General features: G+C 46.8%; 1 protein-coding gene across 2 annotated transcripts in view; it reads right to left on the bottom strand.

Moving 5' to 3' along the window:
- The window catches only part of TRAIP (TRAF interacting protein), a 31,632-nt gene that overhangs the window by 3,682 nt on the left and 11,642 nt on the right, over positions 1-16,308 (bottom strand). For both annotated transcript variants that reach the window (XM_057706687.1, XM_057706688.1), the window contains exons 8-14: positions 16,079-16,166; positions 15,257-15,346; positions 14,724-14,812; positions 2,511-2,666; positions 630-678; positions 207-356; positions 45-95 (exon numbers count right to left, since the gene is read on the bottom strand). In XM_057706687.1, coding sequence (XP_057562670.1) covers positions 45-95; positions 207-356; positions 630-678; positions 2,511-2,666; positions 14,724-14,812; positions 15,257-15,346; positions 16,079-16,166 — 673 coding nt within the window. The remainder of the gene's footprint in view (positions 1-44; positions 96-206; positions 357-629; positions 679-2,510; positions 2,667-14,723; positions 14,813-15,256; positions 15,347-16,078; positions 16,167-16,308) is intronic.

Genomic DNA, 16,308 nt, shown 5'->3' with positions numbered 1-16,308 from the left:
AGCACCATAGCTCAGCTCAGCCCAGTGCCACAGAACAAGGATACAGGCTGGATGAATTTTGTCCGGCCTCCAAGTCCATCGAAGCCTGTCCTTACCTAAAGCAGAAGGAAGAGGTGAGTGGGCCAGGCTACTGGGCTAGGGGGCTGGCCACCCAGCCCCACCCCAGAGAAGGCTGGCACTTGCCACCTGTGGCAAACCACACTCACTGCATCTGTGCTGCGATAGGGCTCTGCCCTGGCCCTCTTGGTCTGTTTCTGGCCCAGGACAGCATTCCGGATGAAGACAGGGAAGGCACCAGCTAGCTCCTCATCAAGCTCTCCCAGACAGCGCTGGCCACCCAGCGAGAGCTGGGACTCCTGCAGGGGAGACCCCAGAGCCGGGCTTGATGAGCCAGATGGTAGCAAATGAGGAGGGTGGGAGGGGTGTTTGAATAGGATCAGGATCTCTGATGCCTCACCAGAGGACAGGAAGGACAGTGAGTAAAGTTCCTAGGGTGGCTCCAAAGTGCTTCAGTCCTCCAGGAGTGAGAGGGCTCTGGCAAGACCCTGACCTCTAAGAAGACCAGATTCATACTCAGTCCTGGCCAGGGTTGCAGGGTGATTGCCTGAACTTCTTCTGAGAAGCCTTACCTGCTTGGGGCCTTTGGGAATCTTCTTGGGTATGTCCTGAACAGGAGAACTGCAAAAGCGAGACATGAAGACAAGAGGCAGGTGAGCAAAACAAAAGAGGAAGGTGAACCATGTTCACCACATGCCCCTTGGGGAGCCACCGCGTAGCATGGCTGCGTGCTGGGCAAGGGACCTCAGTAATCCCCACCCCAAGAGCAGGTCTGTGAACAGCTGGACAGCCACAGACACCAGAGTGGTGGAGGCAGGGGAGGTTGGGCCATATTCCAATCTTGTGGCTTCCACTCAAGGCCAAATCAATTCTATTGGAATGCTCACCACTGGAATGGTGGGCTCTCAGTCACCTCACCACATCCTGGGCTGTATGTGGGGCTGGGGAGCCCAACTGATTCACTACCCACAGAAGGAAGGCCAGTCATACCCTGACAGTGAGTTCAGGCCTAGCCCTATCTGCCCAGAGAGGGGCTACCACCTCTACAGGACCCTCAGTAAGTTAGAGAGCCCATAAAGTGCTCTCAGAACACAGGGTTAGGCCATCTCCCTAGATAATCTGTGCAGGCAGGGTCTGGGGCAAAACAGATCAGGGCCCCAGGCCCTGGCCTCCCACTCCTAGCTCCAGAGCTGGACACAGTGTCTCCATCTAACTCCTGGGGACCCTAGCAGCTGGATACCCTCTCCTCATATCTTCCCAGATGGATAGGAGAATGGTGACCTAAGGCTGACACTGTGGATTCTCAAAGCCATAAGGACAGGAGCAGGACCAGGGCCTGCTGACAATGAACCCCTCTGTTCCTGCCCCCACAGCCTGTGGTGATGCCACATGATGACCATGGGAAGAATCTCCTCTTGCTCCACTTGCAAGTCTGGTTCTGGGGAGGCTGGGCTCCTTCACCCCGCCTCGCAGGCACTGAAGATGGTAGAAATGTCTCTAAAAGGTGTGGCAGCCTGCAGGCCCCAGATGCCCACTTTCAACCTTTATAGCTAAAGAGGCAACAAGATGGAAGCCAGAGTGTCAAGCAGGCACTGATAGGCACCCTGACTGCAGCCCACATGCCCTGGGTTTGTTTCTCACTGCTACCAGGCCTGGTCCTATATAGCATTGGTGCCTCTGCCCCTGAGGCTGGGGAGGGGTGGATAATCCAGCTGGCTTTCCCTTTTGTCCTCTACCTGGGCCTCCTCCACCTCCACTGGTTAACATCTCAATTTCTTTCTCTCATGTCCAAAGTCTCTGACTGAGAAAAAACTTGCTCAGCTCCTGACTCCATTCCTGAGCAGCATATACCTACACGGATATATGGGAGTAGCTCCTTCTCCATGATGAACTACACTGGCCTGCCTGACCAAGGAGATAGTTTCCCCATTCCCAGTCCCACTGCACTCCTAGTGCAGGGTCCACCCATCCCATTGCAGCTCCTCACAGCTTTTCATGCCTGCCCCTGTGGGCTACCTCCTTAGGTGGTAGGGCTCTGGGCTCCATGGTCTGATATGGTCCTGCCTCAAGCCTGTGGGACACACAGTGTAAGAGGAAGTTTAGAGTCCCTGACTCAGGACTCTAGTGAGCAGGCATTCAAGGTACTGGGAGTACCCCGCCTCCCAACAGCATCAGCCCAGACCTGCCTTTCCTGGAACCCACGTGTTCTCTCTAATGCACATCTCAAACTTTGCTTGAAGGGTGACAGTGAAGATTAATGAGACAAGCAAGAGAAGAGCTTTGTACAGAGTACTCAGGAGAGGGAAGAAAAAGTGGCTTGAACCAAAGCCATGACCAAGCCCAGGTGACCCTCACTGCCCTGTCAGCCACTTATAGCTATTAGGGCAGGACCTGCAGAGATCTCTTAGCCATCCTCCCTCCAGGCTGTGGAAGGGCCAGGGACTACCACTTACTGTGCCTTCACTGAGAAGAGCCTCTTGGCACGGCCATGCTGGGTGCTGGAGGGCTGGGCTGGGGGAGTGTCCACATTAAAGGTAGCATTGAGGTCAATATCATCACCGGAGGCTGGCCGGCGAAGCTTCAGGTTCAGCATCTCCACAGGAGCTGGGCTATAAGCAGAGATGGCCTGGTTACTCAAGACCACAGTGGCAGCCCAGAAGGACAACAGCCCCTCAAGTGTCAGAGATGGCTCAGCTCCATGGGCCTGGAGCCCACACCTGGTTTAGAGCCATCCTACAAGGAAGTCCTAATTTCTACAGAAAAAAACACTTGGCTTAGTCCTTCACACAGTGGAAGTCTGGAAGGAAGCAAGCAAAAACTCATACAAAAGCCAAACGTACAAACAAAAGGCCTTTTGTTCATGTAGCCTCATTCCTTAGAATGCAGTGCAAGGATCCTGTCAGAGAGGTGACTGCAGACTCAGGTAGAGGGATGTCCCTTCCAGTGCTACGTATCATGGCAAATGGCACAATATTAGAAACTGTTAAAAAGAGTCCCCTAGGGCGCTGGCACTTTCATAGCTTGAATATGATACACACATTAAAGGAGCGTTTCTAGAGAGTAAACTTAATAACATGGGAAAATGCTCACATGTTAAAGTTAAAAAGTAATACAAAACTCTATGTATAAATAGTCAATAAAAGAAAAAACAGAAAAATTAGACTTCACAATAATTTTAAATTTTGTGCATCAAAGGATACTATCAACAGAGTCAAAACGGAATCCAGGGACTTCTCTGGTGGCACAGTGGTTAAGAATCCGCCTGCCAATACAGGGGACATGCGTCTGATCCCTGGTCTGGGAAGATCCCACATGCTGAGGAGCAACTAAGCCTGTGCGCCACAACTACTGACCCTGTGCTCTAGAGCCCACGTGCCACAACTGCTAAAGCCTGCACGCCTAGAGCCCGTGCTGCGCAACCAGAGAAGCCACAGCAATGAGAAGCCCATGCACTGCAACGAAGAGTAGCCCCCGTTCGCTGCAACTAGAGAAAGCCCATGTAGAGCAACAAAGACCCAAAGCAGCACCCCACCCCCCCACAAAAAAATATTAAAAGGCAATTCACGGAATGGGAGAAAATATTTACAAATCATATATCTGATAAGGAATTAAAATTCAGAATATATAGAGAACTTCTAAAAGCCAACAATGAAAAAGCAAATAACCCAATCGAAAATAGGTAAAGCACTTGAACAGACATTCCTCCTAAGATGATTTATAAATGGCCAATAAAGGGGAATTCCCTGATGGCTTAGTTGTTAGGATTCTGGGCTTTCACTACAGTGGCCCAGGTTCAATCCTTGGTCCCGGAACTGAGATCCCCACAAGCTGTGCAGCATAGCCAAAAGAGGAAAAAAAAAAAGAAAAAAGAAAAAAAAACAAAAAACAAATAAATGGCCATTAAAGACATGAAAAGACTCCCAGTATCATTAATCATTAGGGAAATGCAAATCAAAACTACAATGAGGGAGACAGAATCAAGATGGCGGAGTAGGAGGACATGCGCTCATTCCCTCTTGCAAGAGCACTGGAATTACAACTAACTGCTGAACAATCATCAACAGAAACACACTGGAACTCACCAAAAAAAACACCCCACATCCAGAGACAAAGGAGAAGCCACAATGAGACGGCAGTCGTGTTAAAATCAAATCCCATAAATGCTGGGTGGGTGACTCACAAGCTGGAGAACAGTTATACTGCAGAAGTCCACCCACTACAGTGAGGGTTCTGAGCCTCACATCAGGCTTCCTAACCTGAGGGTCCAGCAACGGGAGAAGGAAGCCCCAGAGAATCAGACTTTGAAAGCCAGTGGGATTTGATTGCAGAACTTCCACAGGACTGGGGGAAAAAGAGACTCCATTCTTGGAGGGCACACAAAAAAGTGTGCTCACCAGGACCCAGGGGGAAGGAGCAGTGACCCCATAGGAGACTGAACCAGACCTACCTGATGGTGTTGGAGGGGTGCCTGTGGAAGTGGAGGGCAGCTGTGGCTCACCAAGGAGATGGGGGGCACTGGCGGCAAGGGTTCTGGGAAGTGCTCATTGGTGTGAGCCCTCCCAGAGTCCACCATTAGCCCCACCAAAGAGCCTATAAGCTCCAGTGCTGAGTAGCCTCAGGCCAACCCACCAGCAAGGTGGGAACACAGCCCCACCCATTGGCAGGCAAGCAGATTAAAGTTTCACTGAGCTCCGCCAACCCAGCCCTACCCACCATCAGTCCCTCCCATCAGGAAGCACCCACAAGCCTACTAGATAGCTTCCTCCACAAGAGGGCAGACAGCAGAATCAAGCAGTATCAGCAGTATTTCATCTTGTGGAACTGAAAAACACAGCCACAGAAAGACAGATAAAATGAAAAGGCAAAAGGCTTTGTAACAGATGAAGGGACAAGATAAAATGCTGGAAAAACAACTAAATGAAGGGGAGGTAGGCACCCTTCCAGAAAAAGAATTCAGAATAATGATAGTGAAGATGATCCAGGACTTTGAAAAAAGACTGGATGCAAAGATCGAAAAGTTGCAAGAAAAATTTATCAAAGAGCTAGAAGAATTAAAGAACAACCAAACAAAGGTATGCAACACAATAACTGAAATGAAAAATACACTAGAAGGAACCAATAGCAGATTAACTGAGGCAGAAGGGCGATTAAGTGAGCTGGAAGACAGAATGGTGATAATCACTGATGCAGAAAAGAATAAAGAAAAAAGAATGAAAAGAATTGAAGACAGCCTAAGAGATCTCTGGCACAACATGAAATGCACCAACATTCGCATTATAGGGGTCCCAGAAGGAGAAGAGAGAGAGAAAGGACCTGAGAAAATACTGGAAGAGATTATAGTTGAAAACTTCCCTAACATGCGAAAGGAAATAGCTACCCAAGTCCAGGAAGTGCAGAGAGTCCCAGGCAGGATAAATCCAAGGAGAAACACGCCAAGACGTATAGTAGTCAAACTGACAAAAATTAAAGACAGAGAAAAGTTATTAAAAGCAACAAGGGAAAAACAACAAATAACATGCAAGGGAACTCCCATAAGGTTAACGGCTGATTTCTCAGCAGAAACTCTGCAAGCCAGAAGGGAGTGGCACGATATATTGAAAGCGATGAAAGGGAAGAACCTACAACCAAGAATACTCTACCCAGCAAGGATCTCATTCAGATTCAATGGAGAAATCAAAAGCTTTACAGACAAGCAACAGCTAAGAGAATTCAGCACCACCAAATCAGCCCTACAACAAATGCTAAAGGAACTTCTCTAAGTGGGAAACATAAGAGAAGAAAAACATAAACAAAACAATTAAGAAAATGGTAATAGGAACATACATATTGATAATTACCTTGAATGTAAATGGACTAGATGCACCAACCAAAAGACACAGACTGGCTAAATGGATACAAAAACAAGACTCATATATATGCTGTCTACAAAAGACTCACTTCAGACCTAGGGACACACACAAACTGGAAGTGAGGGGATGGAAAAAGATATTTCATGCAAATGGAAATCAAAAGAAAGCTGGAGTAGCGATACTCATATCAGATAAAATAGACTTTAAAATAAAAAATGTTACAAGAGACAAGGACACTACATAAAGATCGAGGGATCAATCCAAGAAGAAGAGATAACAATTATAAATATATATGCACCCAATATAGGAGCACCTCCATACATAAGGCAAATGCTAACAACTATGAAAGAGGAAATTGACAGTAACACAATCATAGTGGGGGACTTTAACAACCCACTTACACCAATGGACAGATCATCCACACAGAAAATTAATAAGGAAACACAAGCTTTAAATGACACAATAAATCAGCGTGATTTAATAGATATCTATAGGACATTACAACCCAAAACAGCAGATTCCACATTCTTCTCAAGTGCACATGGAACATTCTCCAGGATAGATCACATTTTGGGTCATAAATCAAGCCTTGGTAAATTCAAGGAATTGAAATTGTATCAAGCATCTTTTCTGACCACAATGTGATGAGATTAGAAATCAATTACAGGAAAAAAACTGTAAAAAACACAAACACATGGAAGCTAAACAATACGCTACTAAACAACCAAGAAGTCACTGAAGAAATCAAAGAGGAAATCAAAAAATACCTAGAGACAAATGACAATGAAAACACAGCAATCCAAAACCTATGGGATGCAGCAAAGGCAGTTCTAAGTGGGAAGTTTATAGCAATACAATCCTACCTCAAGAAACAAGAAAAATCCCAAATAAACAATCTAACCTTACACCTAAAGAAACTAGAGAAAGAAGAGCAAACAACACCCAAAGTTAGTAGACAGAGAAATCATAAAGATCAGAACAGAAATAAATGAAATAGAGACAAAGAAAACAATAGCAAAAATCAATAAAACTAAAAGCTGGTTCTTTGAGAAGATAAATAAAATCGATAAACCTCTAGCAAGACTCATCAAGAAAAAGAGGGAGAGGACTCAAATAAATAAAATCAGAAATAAAACAGGGGAAGTTACAACAGACACCACAGAAATAAAAAGCACCATAAGAGACTACTACAAGCAACTATATGCCAATAAAATGGACAACCTGGATGAAATGGACAGATTCTTAGAAAGGTATAACCTTCCAAGACTGAATCAGGAAGAAATAGAAAATATGAACAGACTGATCACAAGTAATGAAATTGAAACTGTGATTAAAAATCTCCCAACAGGGCTTCCTAGGTGGCGCAGTGGTTAAGAATCTGCCTGCCAATGCAGAGGACATGGGTTTGATCCCTGCTCCAGGAAGATCCCACATGCCACGGAGCAACTAAGCCCGTGGGCCAAAAAAAAAAAAAAAAAAATCTCCCAACAAACAAAAGTCCAGGACCAGATGGATTCACAGGTGAATTTTATCAAACATTTAGAGAAGAGCTAACACCCATCCTTCTCAAATTCTTCCAAAAAATTGTAGAGGAAGGAACACTCCCAAACTCATTTTATGAGGCCACCATCACCCTGATACCAAAACCACACAAAGATACTACAAAAAAAGAAAATTACAGACCAATATCACTGATGAATTTAGATGCAAAAATCCTCAACAAAATACTAGCCAGCAGAATCCAACAACACATTAAAGGGATCATACACCACGATTATGTGGGGTTTATCACAGGAATGCAAGGATTCTTCAATATATGCAAATCAATCAATGTGATACACCATATTAACAAACTGAAGGATAAAAACCACATGATCATCTCAATAGATGAAGAAAAAGCTTTTGACAAAATTCAACACCCATTTATGAGAAAAACTCTCCAGAAGGTGGGCAGAGAGGGAATCTACCTCAACATAATAAAGGCCATATATGACAAACCCATAGCAAACATCATTCTCAATGGTGAAAAACTGGAAGAATTCCCTCTAAGATCAGGAACAAGACAAGGATGGCCACTCTCGCCACCACCATTCAACACAGTTTTGGAAGTCCTTGCCACAGCAATCAGAGAAGAAAAAGAAATGAAAGGAATCCATATTGGAAAAGAAGAAGTAAGACTGTCACTGTTTGCAGATGACATGATACTATACATAGAAAATTCTAAAGATGCCACCAGGAAACTACTTGAGCTAATCAATGAATTTGGTAAAGTTGCAGGATACAAAATGAGCACACAGAAATCTCTTGCATTTCTATACACTAACACAATGAAAGATCAGAAAGAGAAATTAAGGAAACAATCCCATTCACCATTGCAACAAAAAGAATAAAATACCTAGGAATAAACCTAACCAAGGAGGTAAAAGACCTGTACTCAGAAAACTATAAGACACTAATGAAAGAAATCAAAGACAACACAAACAGATGGAGGGACATACCATGTTCTTGGATTGGAAGAATCAACATTGTGAACATGACTATACTACCCAAAGCAATTTACAGATTCAATGCAATCTTGATCAAATTACCAATGGCATTTTTCACAGAACTAGAACAAGAAATTTTACGATTTGTATGGAAACGCAAAAGACCCTGAATAGCCAAAGCAATCTTGAGAAAGAAAGACGAGGTTGGTGGAATCAGGCTTCCTGACTTCAAGCTATACTACAAGGCTACAATGATCAAGACAGTATGGTACTGGCACAAAAACAGAAATATAGATCAATGGAACAGGATAGAAAGCCCAGAGATAAATTATGGTTAACTAACCTATGACAAAGGAGGCAAGGATATACAACGGAGAAAAGGCAGCCTCTTCAGTAAGTGGTGCTGGGAAAATTGGTCAGCTACATGTAAAAGAATGAAATCAGAACACTTCCTAACACCATACACAAAAATAAACTCAAAATGGATTAAAGACCTAAATGTAAGGCCAGACACTATAAAACTCCTGGAGGAAAACATAGGAAGAACACTTTTTGACGTAAATAACAGCAAGATCTTTTATGATCCACTCTCTAGAATAATGGAAATAAAAACAAAAATAAATAAGTGGGACCTAATGAAACTTCAAAGCTTCTGCACAGCAAAGGAAACTATAAGCAAGATGAAAAGACAACCCTCAGAATGGGAGAAAATATTTGCAAACGAATCAACAGACAAAGGATTAATCTCCAAAATATATAAAAAGTTCATCCAGCTCAATATCAAAAAAACAAACAACCCAATCCAAAAATGGGCAGAAGACCTAAATAGGCATTTCTCCAAAGAAGACATATGGATGGCCAAGAGGCACATGAAAAGCTGCTCAACATCACTGATTATTACAGAAATGCAAATCAAAACTACAATGAGGTATCACCTCACACCGGTCAAAATGGGCATCATCAGAAAATCTACCAACAGTAAATGCTGGAGAGGGTGTGGAGAAAAGGGAACGCTCTTGCACTGCTGGTGGGAATGTAAATTGATATAGCCACTATGGAGAACAGTATGGAGGTTCCTTGCAAAACTAAAAATAGAACTACCACATGACCCAGCAATCCCACTCCTGGGCATATACCCAGAGAACACCATAATTCAAAAAGACACATGCACTCCAATGCTCACTGCAGCACTATTTACAATAGCCAAGACATGGAAGCAGCCTAAATGTCTATCAACAGATGAATGGATAAAGAAGATGTGGTACACACATACAATGGAATATTACTCAGCTGTAAAAAGCAATGAAACTGGGACATCTGTAGAGACATGGATGGACCTAGAGACTGTCATACAGAGTGAAGTGAGTCAGAAAAACAAATATTGTATATTAACACATATATGTGGACTATAGAAAAATGGTACAAATCAACTGGTTTGCAAGGCAGAAATAGAGACACAGATGTAGAGAACAAACATATGGACACCAAGTGGGGAAAGCTGGCAGGGTTGGGGGGGAATGAATTGGGAGACTGGGATACCAAATTGTACACTCTAAATATATTTGTTTGCTCTTTAATTCTTCTAGGTCTTTGGTAAACTTTTCAATCTTTGCATCCATTCTTTTTTCAAAGTCTTGGATCATCTTCACTATCATTATTCTAATTCTTTTTCTGGAAGGGTGCCTACCTCCTCTTCATTTAGTTGTTTTTCTGGGGTTTTATCCTGTCCCTTCATCTGGTACAAAGTCCTCTGCTTTTTCATTTTCTCTATCTTTCTGTGGCTGTGGTTTTCACTTCCACAAGACAAAATACTATTGATACTGCTTGATACTGCTGTCTGCCCTCTTGTGGAGGAAGCCGCGGAGCAACTTAGCCTGAGTCATAACTACTGAGTCCACGCGCCACAACTGCTGAAGCCCGCATGCCTAGAGCCCATGCTCCACAACAAGAGAAGCCACCGCAATGAGAAGCCCATGCACCTCAACGAAGAGTAGCGACCACTTGCTGCAACTAGAGAAAGCCTGTGCACAGCAACAAAGACCAATGCAGCCCAAAAAAAAAAGATGGATGAAGTAAAAAAATCATAAAAATTAAATTCTAAAGAAAATTTAAGAAAATCTTGCAGAATGTAGAGCACGAGAACAAAAAGACAAAGGACCAACCCAGGTCAGATATTAGACCTGCAGGTGGTCCACATAGAGAGGCCAGAGAAATTTGACTGCAGCAGATTCTCAAAAGGATAACACAAGAAAGTTCCCATTTTGGACAGCTAATTTTGAATGAAGATCTGATCAGAGAGGAGAACAAAAAACGGAGCAAGAGAGAGAAAAAAAAGTTCCTAGAGCTGAAGGGAGACTCACATGTTTACACTGAAAGGACCCAACAAGGGTCCATCAAGATGAAGGGGGGATGGAAAAAGATATTCCATGTAAATGGAAATCAAAAGAAAGCTGGAATAGCGATACTCATATCACATAAAATAGACTTTAAGATGAAGGGAAAAGACTCTCATTTAGACACATCGAGGGAAGTCACAGAAGCCCAAGGGCAAAGGAAGCAGCCTAAAACTGTCCCAAGAGGAACAAGAGGTTCACTACAAAAGAGCCAAGAATCAGATGGGCATCAATTTCTCAGTGGCAACACTGGATTTTAGACAACTGGAAAGTAGGGTCTTCAGGGTTCTAAGGGAGGCTAACTTTCATCTGGAATGCAACTTGGCAACCTAAGCTAAAAGCAGCATAGAGGTATTCTGCCATACGGCCCAGCTCCTTTCCTTGGTAATTATTTCAAGGTGAACTTTAACAAAGCAAGGAAGTAAATAAAGAAAAGAGTAAGACATAAAATGTAAGGAACAGTGGCTCCAACCCAGGAGAGAGCTGGGGAAATCCCAGGGTGCCTGCTTTGCCATCTCACCTCTCCCCTGCAACCCTGGGTGCTCCCTATGGTGCTGTCAACTTGGAAAACTGGAACCGCCAGGGATATCCACTGAGAGGGGGATGCCTGAGTGAACATGGCCTCTGTGCTTCACACACACTAGGTGGCAGGAGGAATAACATGGATCTCTGTGAGCCAAACTGGATGTATCTCCAAGGCATTCCAGGGAGTCATATTTTGAAGTTATACAATGACACTAAAGTATCAAGAAACACCTAAAATCAAACTCCCAACTGACCCCTACAAAACTTTGACTGTCTCATGGGATCGTCATCTGTAGCAGAGGAGCGATCTAAGAGGACACCCATCAGGCTGGTACCCCCCAGGCTGGAGTGCAGGTTCAAGGTACCATCAATAGGTGATGAAAGTCAGAGGCATGCATTAGTCCCATCCCACCAGATCAATCTTCCTCAAGTATCCCAACAGCTTCCATTGTCCTTAAGATAAAATCTGCACTCCAAGGCTGGCCTGTAAAACCCTGCAGAGATTTGGCCCACCAGCCACTGGCCCCACTCTCCCAAACACACCCAGCTCAGTCCTGCCTCAGGGCCTTCACACTTGCCATTCTCTCTGCCTGGAATGTTCTTCCTTTAGACCTGAATGTTGGTTGAAGGGATGTGCCTATACACTGCAATATATCAAGAAAGCCTAAGACTTCTTCTAGAGCCACACAGCAATCCATCAGCTGCCATGAGAAAGGCAGAGGCAGGGTTTCTGAGGGGACCTGCAATTTTGAGGGTCTTGCCATCAGAGCACAAAGAAGATGGGGCAAAGCTACTACTGAGGATTCAACAGCTATTTTTGAGAGCTTGGGGCCCTAAGAGAGGACACTGAATTTAGAACAGACTATGCCTAGTTAAAAGAAGGGCTAATACTAAACGCACAGACCTGCCATCCTAATTTTTACGCCCAGAAAAATATTGGAGAGGAAAGAGAATGAGGTCATCCAGCACGCAACTTGATGGGAAGCCCAGCCCAGCTTTGTACAGATGTGGTATTCTGCTGGCTTGAAAGACAAGGGAGACCAGAGAAGTCCTCCCTATACCAAGGTGGGCTGCAGGCCCTGGCACAAGACTTTCTTGGATGAAGTGGCCTCACTCCCAAGTGGGAACCACAGACCAAACCCCATAGTGGGCTCAGGGCTTGGCCATCTAACCACCAAGCTTGTCTATTCCACTGGAACATAAGCTCCCAGAGGACAGGGTGGGCCTGGTATCCAACAGGCACTCAATGAAGACCTGTCGTAGGAGTCTAGGCTTCCGAGCAGACTGGAGTGGTAAAGAAAGTAAGCAAAAGCAGGAGTGCAAGGTCCCCGGGCACCTAGAGGAAGCCTGTGTGCTTGTGCTTCCCCTTACTGTGGACGCCAGACACAGATGACAAGTGCATGGAAACACCAAGGCCCATGGAATGGAAGGTGGAGGGAGCACCACAGGAAGCGTGCAGACAGCAGCCTTGAATGATATCCTAAAACAAGGATTTTTACTTCCTGCCTTGACCCAGGTTGGGTTCTAAAGGTTTGTCCGCATGAGATGGTCACTGAGACTAACAGCTCCCTGAGGGTGGGTACTATACCTGCCAAGCTCCCAACAAAGACTTCATGTTACCTGGGGTTCCCAGGTGGCCAGGCCGATGGGCTCTGAGGGTAGAGTAGAGAGGAGTGACCAGAAACGGAGCTTAGTTTGTCAAAATCAGCCACAGGCTGGACCTCACAGAGTCATGTGCCCATCACACTCCCACAGCCATCTCCCTGTCTGACCTAAACTGGGGCAGGCAGGCAGCTCTGGCTCTGTAAAGAGACCTGAGGTATGAAAGGAAAGAGAAAGATTGAAGAATTAAAGGTAGGAGAATGAGAGGGAACTGGCTTATATGCATTCACTGCCCCCTGCAGACACAGACCGGGTACTAGGGTGTGGGGAAAGGAGCGTGTGTGTGAGGAAGCTGATGGTGAGGGACACAGATTAAGAGGCGACTCCCGATTTACTCATAGCCGGGTGAGTACACATTGGGTGGACCAGCCTCCAAAAGGGTGGGCGCTGGCACCTGACAGCATCTGAATAAGAAGCACTACTTGTTCAGAGGACAGTGAGCTTATTTCTGCTGAGGAGACTACAGAAGGCTCTGCAGGGCAGCTGACCCTTCAGTGTGGAGAAGAGCAGAAGCACAGGAGAGCAAAGGAGCAGGAAGGCAAGGGGTGCTCTGCTGCAATGGGCAGTGTGATTTGGCCGAAGCCTGAAGATCCACCGCGGCCCACAAGGCCAGCTCCCTGAGTGCCTGAGGCCAGTGCAAAGGGTCCTGGGAGGTGTTTGACAAGGGAGTGGCATGACGCCCAGGGGCTGCTATGCCGGACACAGGGGAGGAGTGGGGGATGGGTCACAAGCCTCATGTGGAGGTGGTAGCAGGGAAAGGGTAGGAAGGCACCACAGAAGTTAGATGGGCAGGCTCTAGCAACTGAGCAGATGGAGGCAAGAAGGAGCATAATGGTACTCCAACATTGAAAAGTGGCTTAAAGGGACTTCCCTGGCGGTCCGGTGGGTAAGACTCCGCGTTCCCAAGGCAGGGGGCCTGGGTTCGATCCCTGGTCAAGGAACTAGATCCCACATGCCGCAACTAAAGATACTGCACGTTGCAACAAGGACCTAGTGCAGCCTAAATAAATAACTAGTTTAAAAATAAATAAATTTAAAAAAAATAGAAAAGAAAACTGGCTCAAATAAAAGTGGCCGGGGACTTCCCCAGCAGTCCAGTGGTTAAGACTGTGCTCTCCCAATGCAGGGGGCACGGGTTCAGTTCCTGGTTGGGGAAGTAAGATCCTACATGCCACGTGGAGCAGGAAAAAAAAAAAGTGGCTGGGCCGCTGGGCTGTGTTTTCTGTCTGGACCATCAGCAGGGCAGCTAGGCAGGAGATTGCCCTGAGGACCCTCTGTGCCCACTGGCTTCTGTGAAACACTCAGGAGGAGGAATGGGTGTCCATACAGGCAGGACACCCATCCCTCTGCCTCTTGGCTCCCTCTGCTGGCAGCTTTAATGTGCACATTCCTGGGACCAGAGAGTTCCAGTATTTTGATGCGTGGTTTCGTGTTTGTTTCAGAACCTGGGGCAGACAGATACATTAGGCGAGCCATTCCGTGAACAGGATGCCCCGAGTTGGTGCTCCCGCCCTTTCTCTGACCAGCCCTAGGTCCTTCCTGGCCTCCCCTAGCCTCACCTTGTCAGAGCCCAGAATCTACCTCAGAGCTGCTTTCCAGCTAAATCTTGGCTGTCTCTCAGGGCAGGGGGTCCACAGCCTTCGGGCCCACATGGGCCACCCACCCCCACAAAGCCAGGAGGAGTGAGGACACCCTTAGCAGGAAGCTCCTCCAGCTTGTAGTCCTTGTACCACCCCAGAGGGTCAACAAACCTCTCTAAAACCAGGCGGTTGACAGTCTCACTGTCCACTGGTGGCAGGTTCAGGGTTTCCTGCAGCATCGTTAGCTTTTTTCTCAGGCTCTTGGGGAAGGAAAGAGGAGTGTGAAAGAGATGCCGAGGCACCAAGTCCAGAGCGACTGCCAAGGACATGAGCACCACACACAAAGGGCAAGCCCACTGGGAACAAAACAAAGCCCGAAACCCAGTATCAGGCCCAGGAGGCCAGGACCACCCGACCTCAGGACCCCTCTCTGGTGGCGCCCCTCCTCTGGTGATCTCAAGGATGTAGGTATAGGACAGACGGTGAGGAAGACCCAGGTGCTCTCTGTCTTCTGCTGAGGAGGCCCAGGCTCCAGACCAAGGGCCAAGGTACATATCCTGACCCACCCTGACCCAGGAGGATGCAGGGAGCCCATGGCCACCACCACTGACTGGTGCAAGGTTCGCGGGCAGAACTGGCCAGCTCTGCTCTTAGAGGGCACATAAGCTACCCCTCATTCCCGGCTGGCCAGAGATGTCACTCACCGCGATTTCCTTGTCGGCACTCTGTAAGTCCTTCTGGGCCGACCTCAGCTCCAACTTGGCCTGGTCCAATTCAGAGTAGACTGTCTGCAACTACAAGAAAACGTAAGGAGAAAAAGACGAACCAATGGGTGGCCGTGTACCCTGCCCCCACCTGCTGATACACCAGCTCGTGGTAGTCCGGGGCCCAGAAGAGCTGGGGACACAGCTGTGAGACCTTAGCTCCATGGGGCTGGACCTTAGTCTGGCCATGTCCATCTGGAGCTGTCCAGGAGCAAGGGCTGCTTCCCATACCCTTGCCCATGGACACACCATGCCCAGAAATAAAAGCAGCTGTGCTGACTCAATCAGGTTCCAAGATGTCTTCTACTGGGTGTCTCTTGCTGGCCTAGTACTTAGGATTTCAGGCTTTCGCTGCCATGACCCAGGTTCAGTCTCTGGTCAGAGAACTGAAATCCCGTAAGCCAAGCAATGTGGCCCAGAAACAAAACAAAAAAACCCCCAAAACAAGAGACCTTCTACTCTGGGCCTGGAACAAAACACAGGCCCCTGAAGCTGTCACATTTGGGACCTGTGTGCTCCAGCCAGCTGACAGGTACCCAGAAGAGCAGAGGGGAACAGAAGTGTGCAGATGCTGGGGGGATACCTGCCTGATCTGCCCCACTAAGGGGACAAGCCACGTGGCCAGAGCCAATGCCCAGTAAGGACCAGAAACCAGTCGCTGTGAGTCACCCAGCAGCCCCATGGCTTTGCTTAGGAGACACAAAAGAGCATGACGAAAGGATAACCACCTCTCCCCGCACCCTCGGCTCCCCACTATGTTACCTTGCTTCTGGAAGAAAACAAGTCTTTCTTCAGTCTGTCAGCTAGCTCTCCTGAGGCCTTCCATGCCTCTTTTAGATTCTCGTACTCTCTACAAAGGGGCCACAGAAAGAGACGTCAGCACCAGACAGCTGCTGGTCAGACTGAGCCACAGCACCAACCAAACACAAAGCCCAGCCCAAGCCCTCAGCCCTTCTCATTTCTACTCTGACACCTGAGCTCAGCGGGGACCA

The sequence above is a fragment of the Hippopotamus amphibius genome, chromosome 13, assembly GCF_030028045.1.
Source record: "Hippopotamus amphibius kiboko isolate mHipAmp2 chromosome 13, mHipAmp2.hap2, whole genome shotgun sequence".
In the NCBI taxonomy this organism is placed as follows: domain Eukaryota; kingdom Metazoa; phylum Chordata; class Mammalia; order Artiodactyla; family Hippopotamidae; genus Hippopotamus; species Hippopotamus amphibius.
Note: the sequence above shows the minus strand (reverse complement) of the source record. Positions and strands in the feature narration are given on the sequence as shown.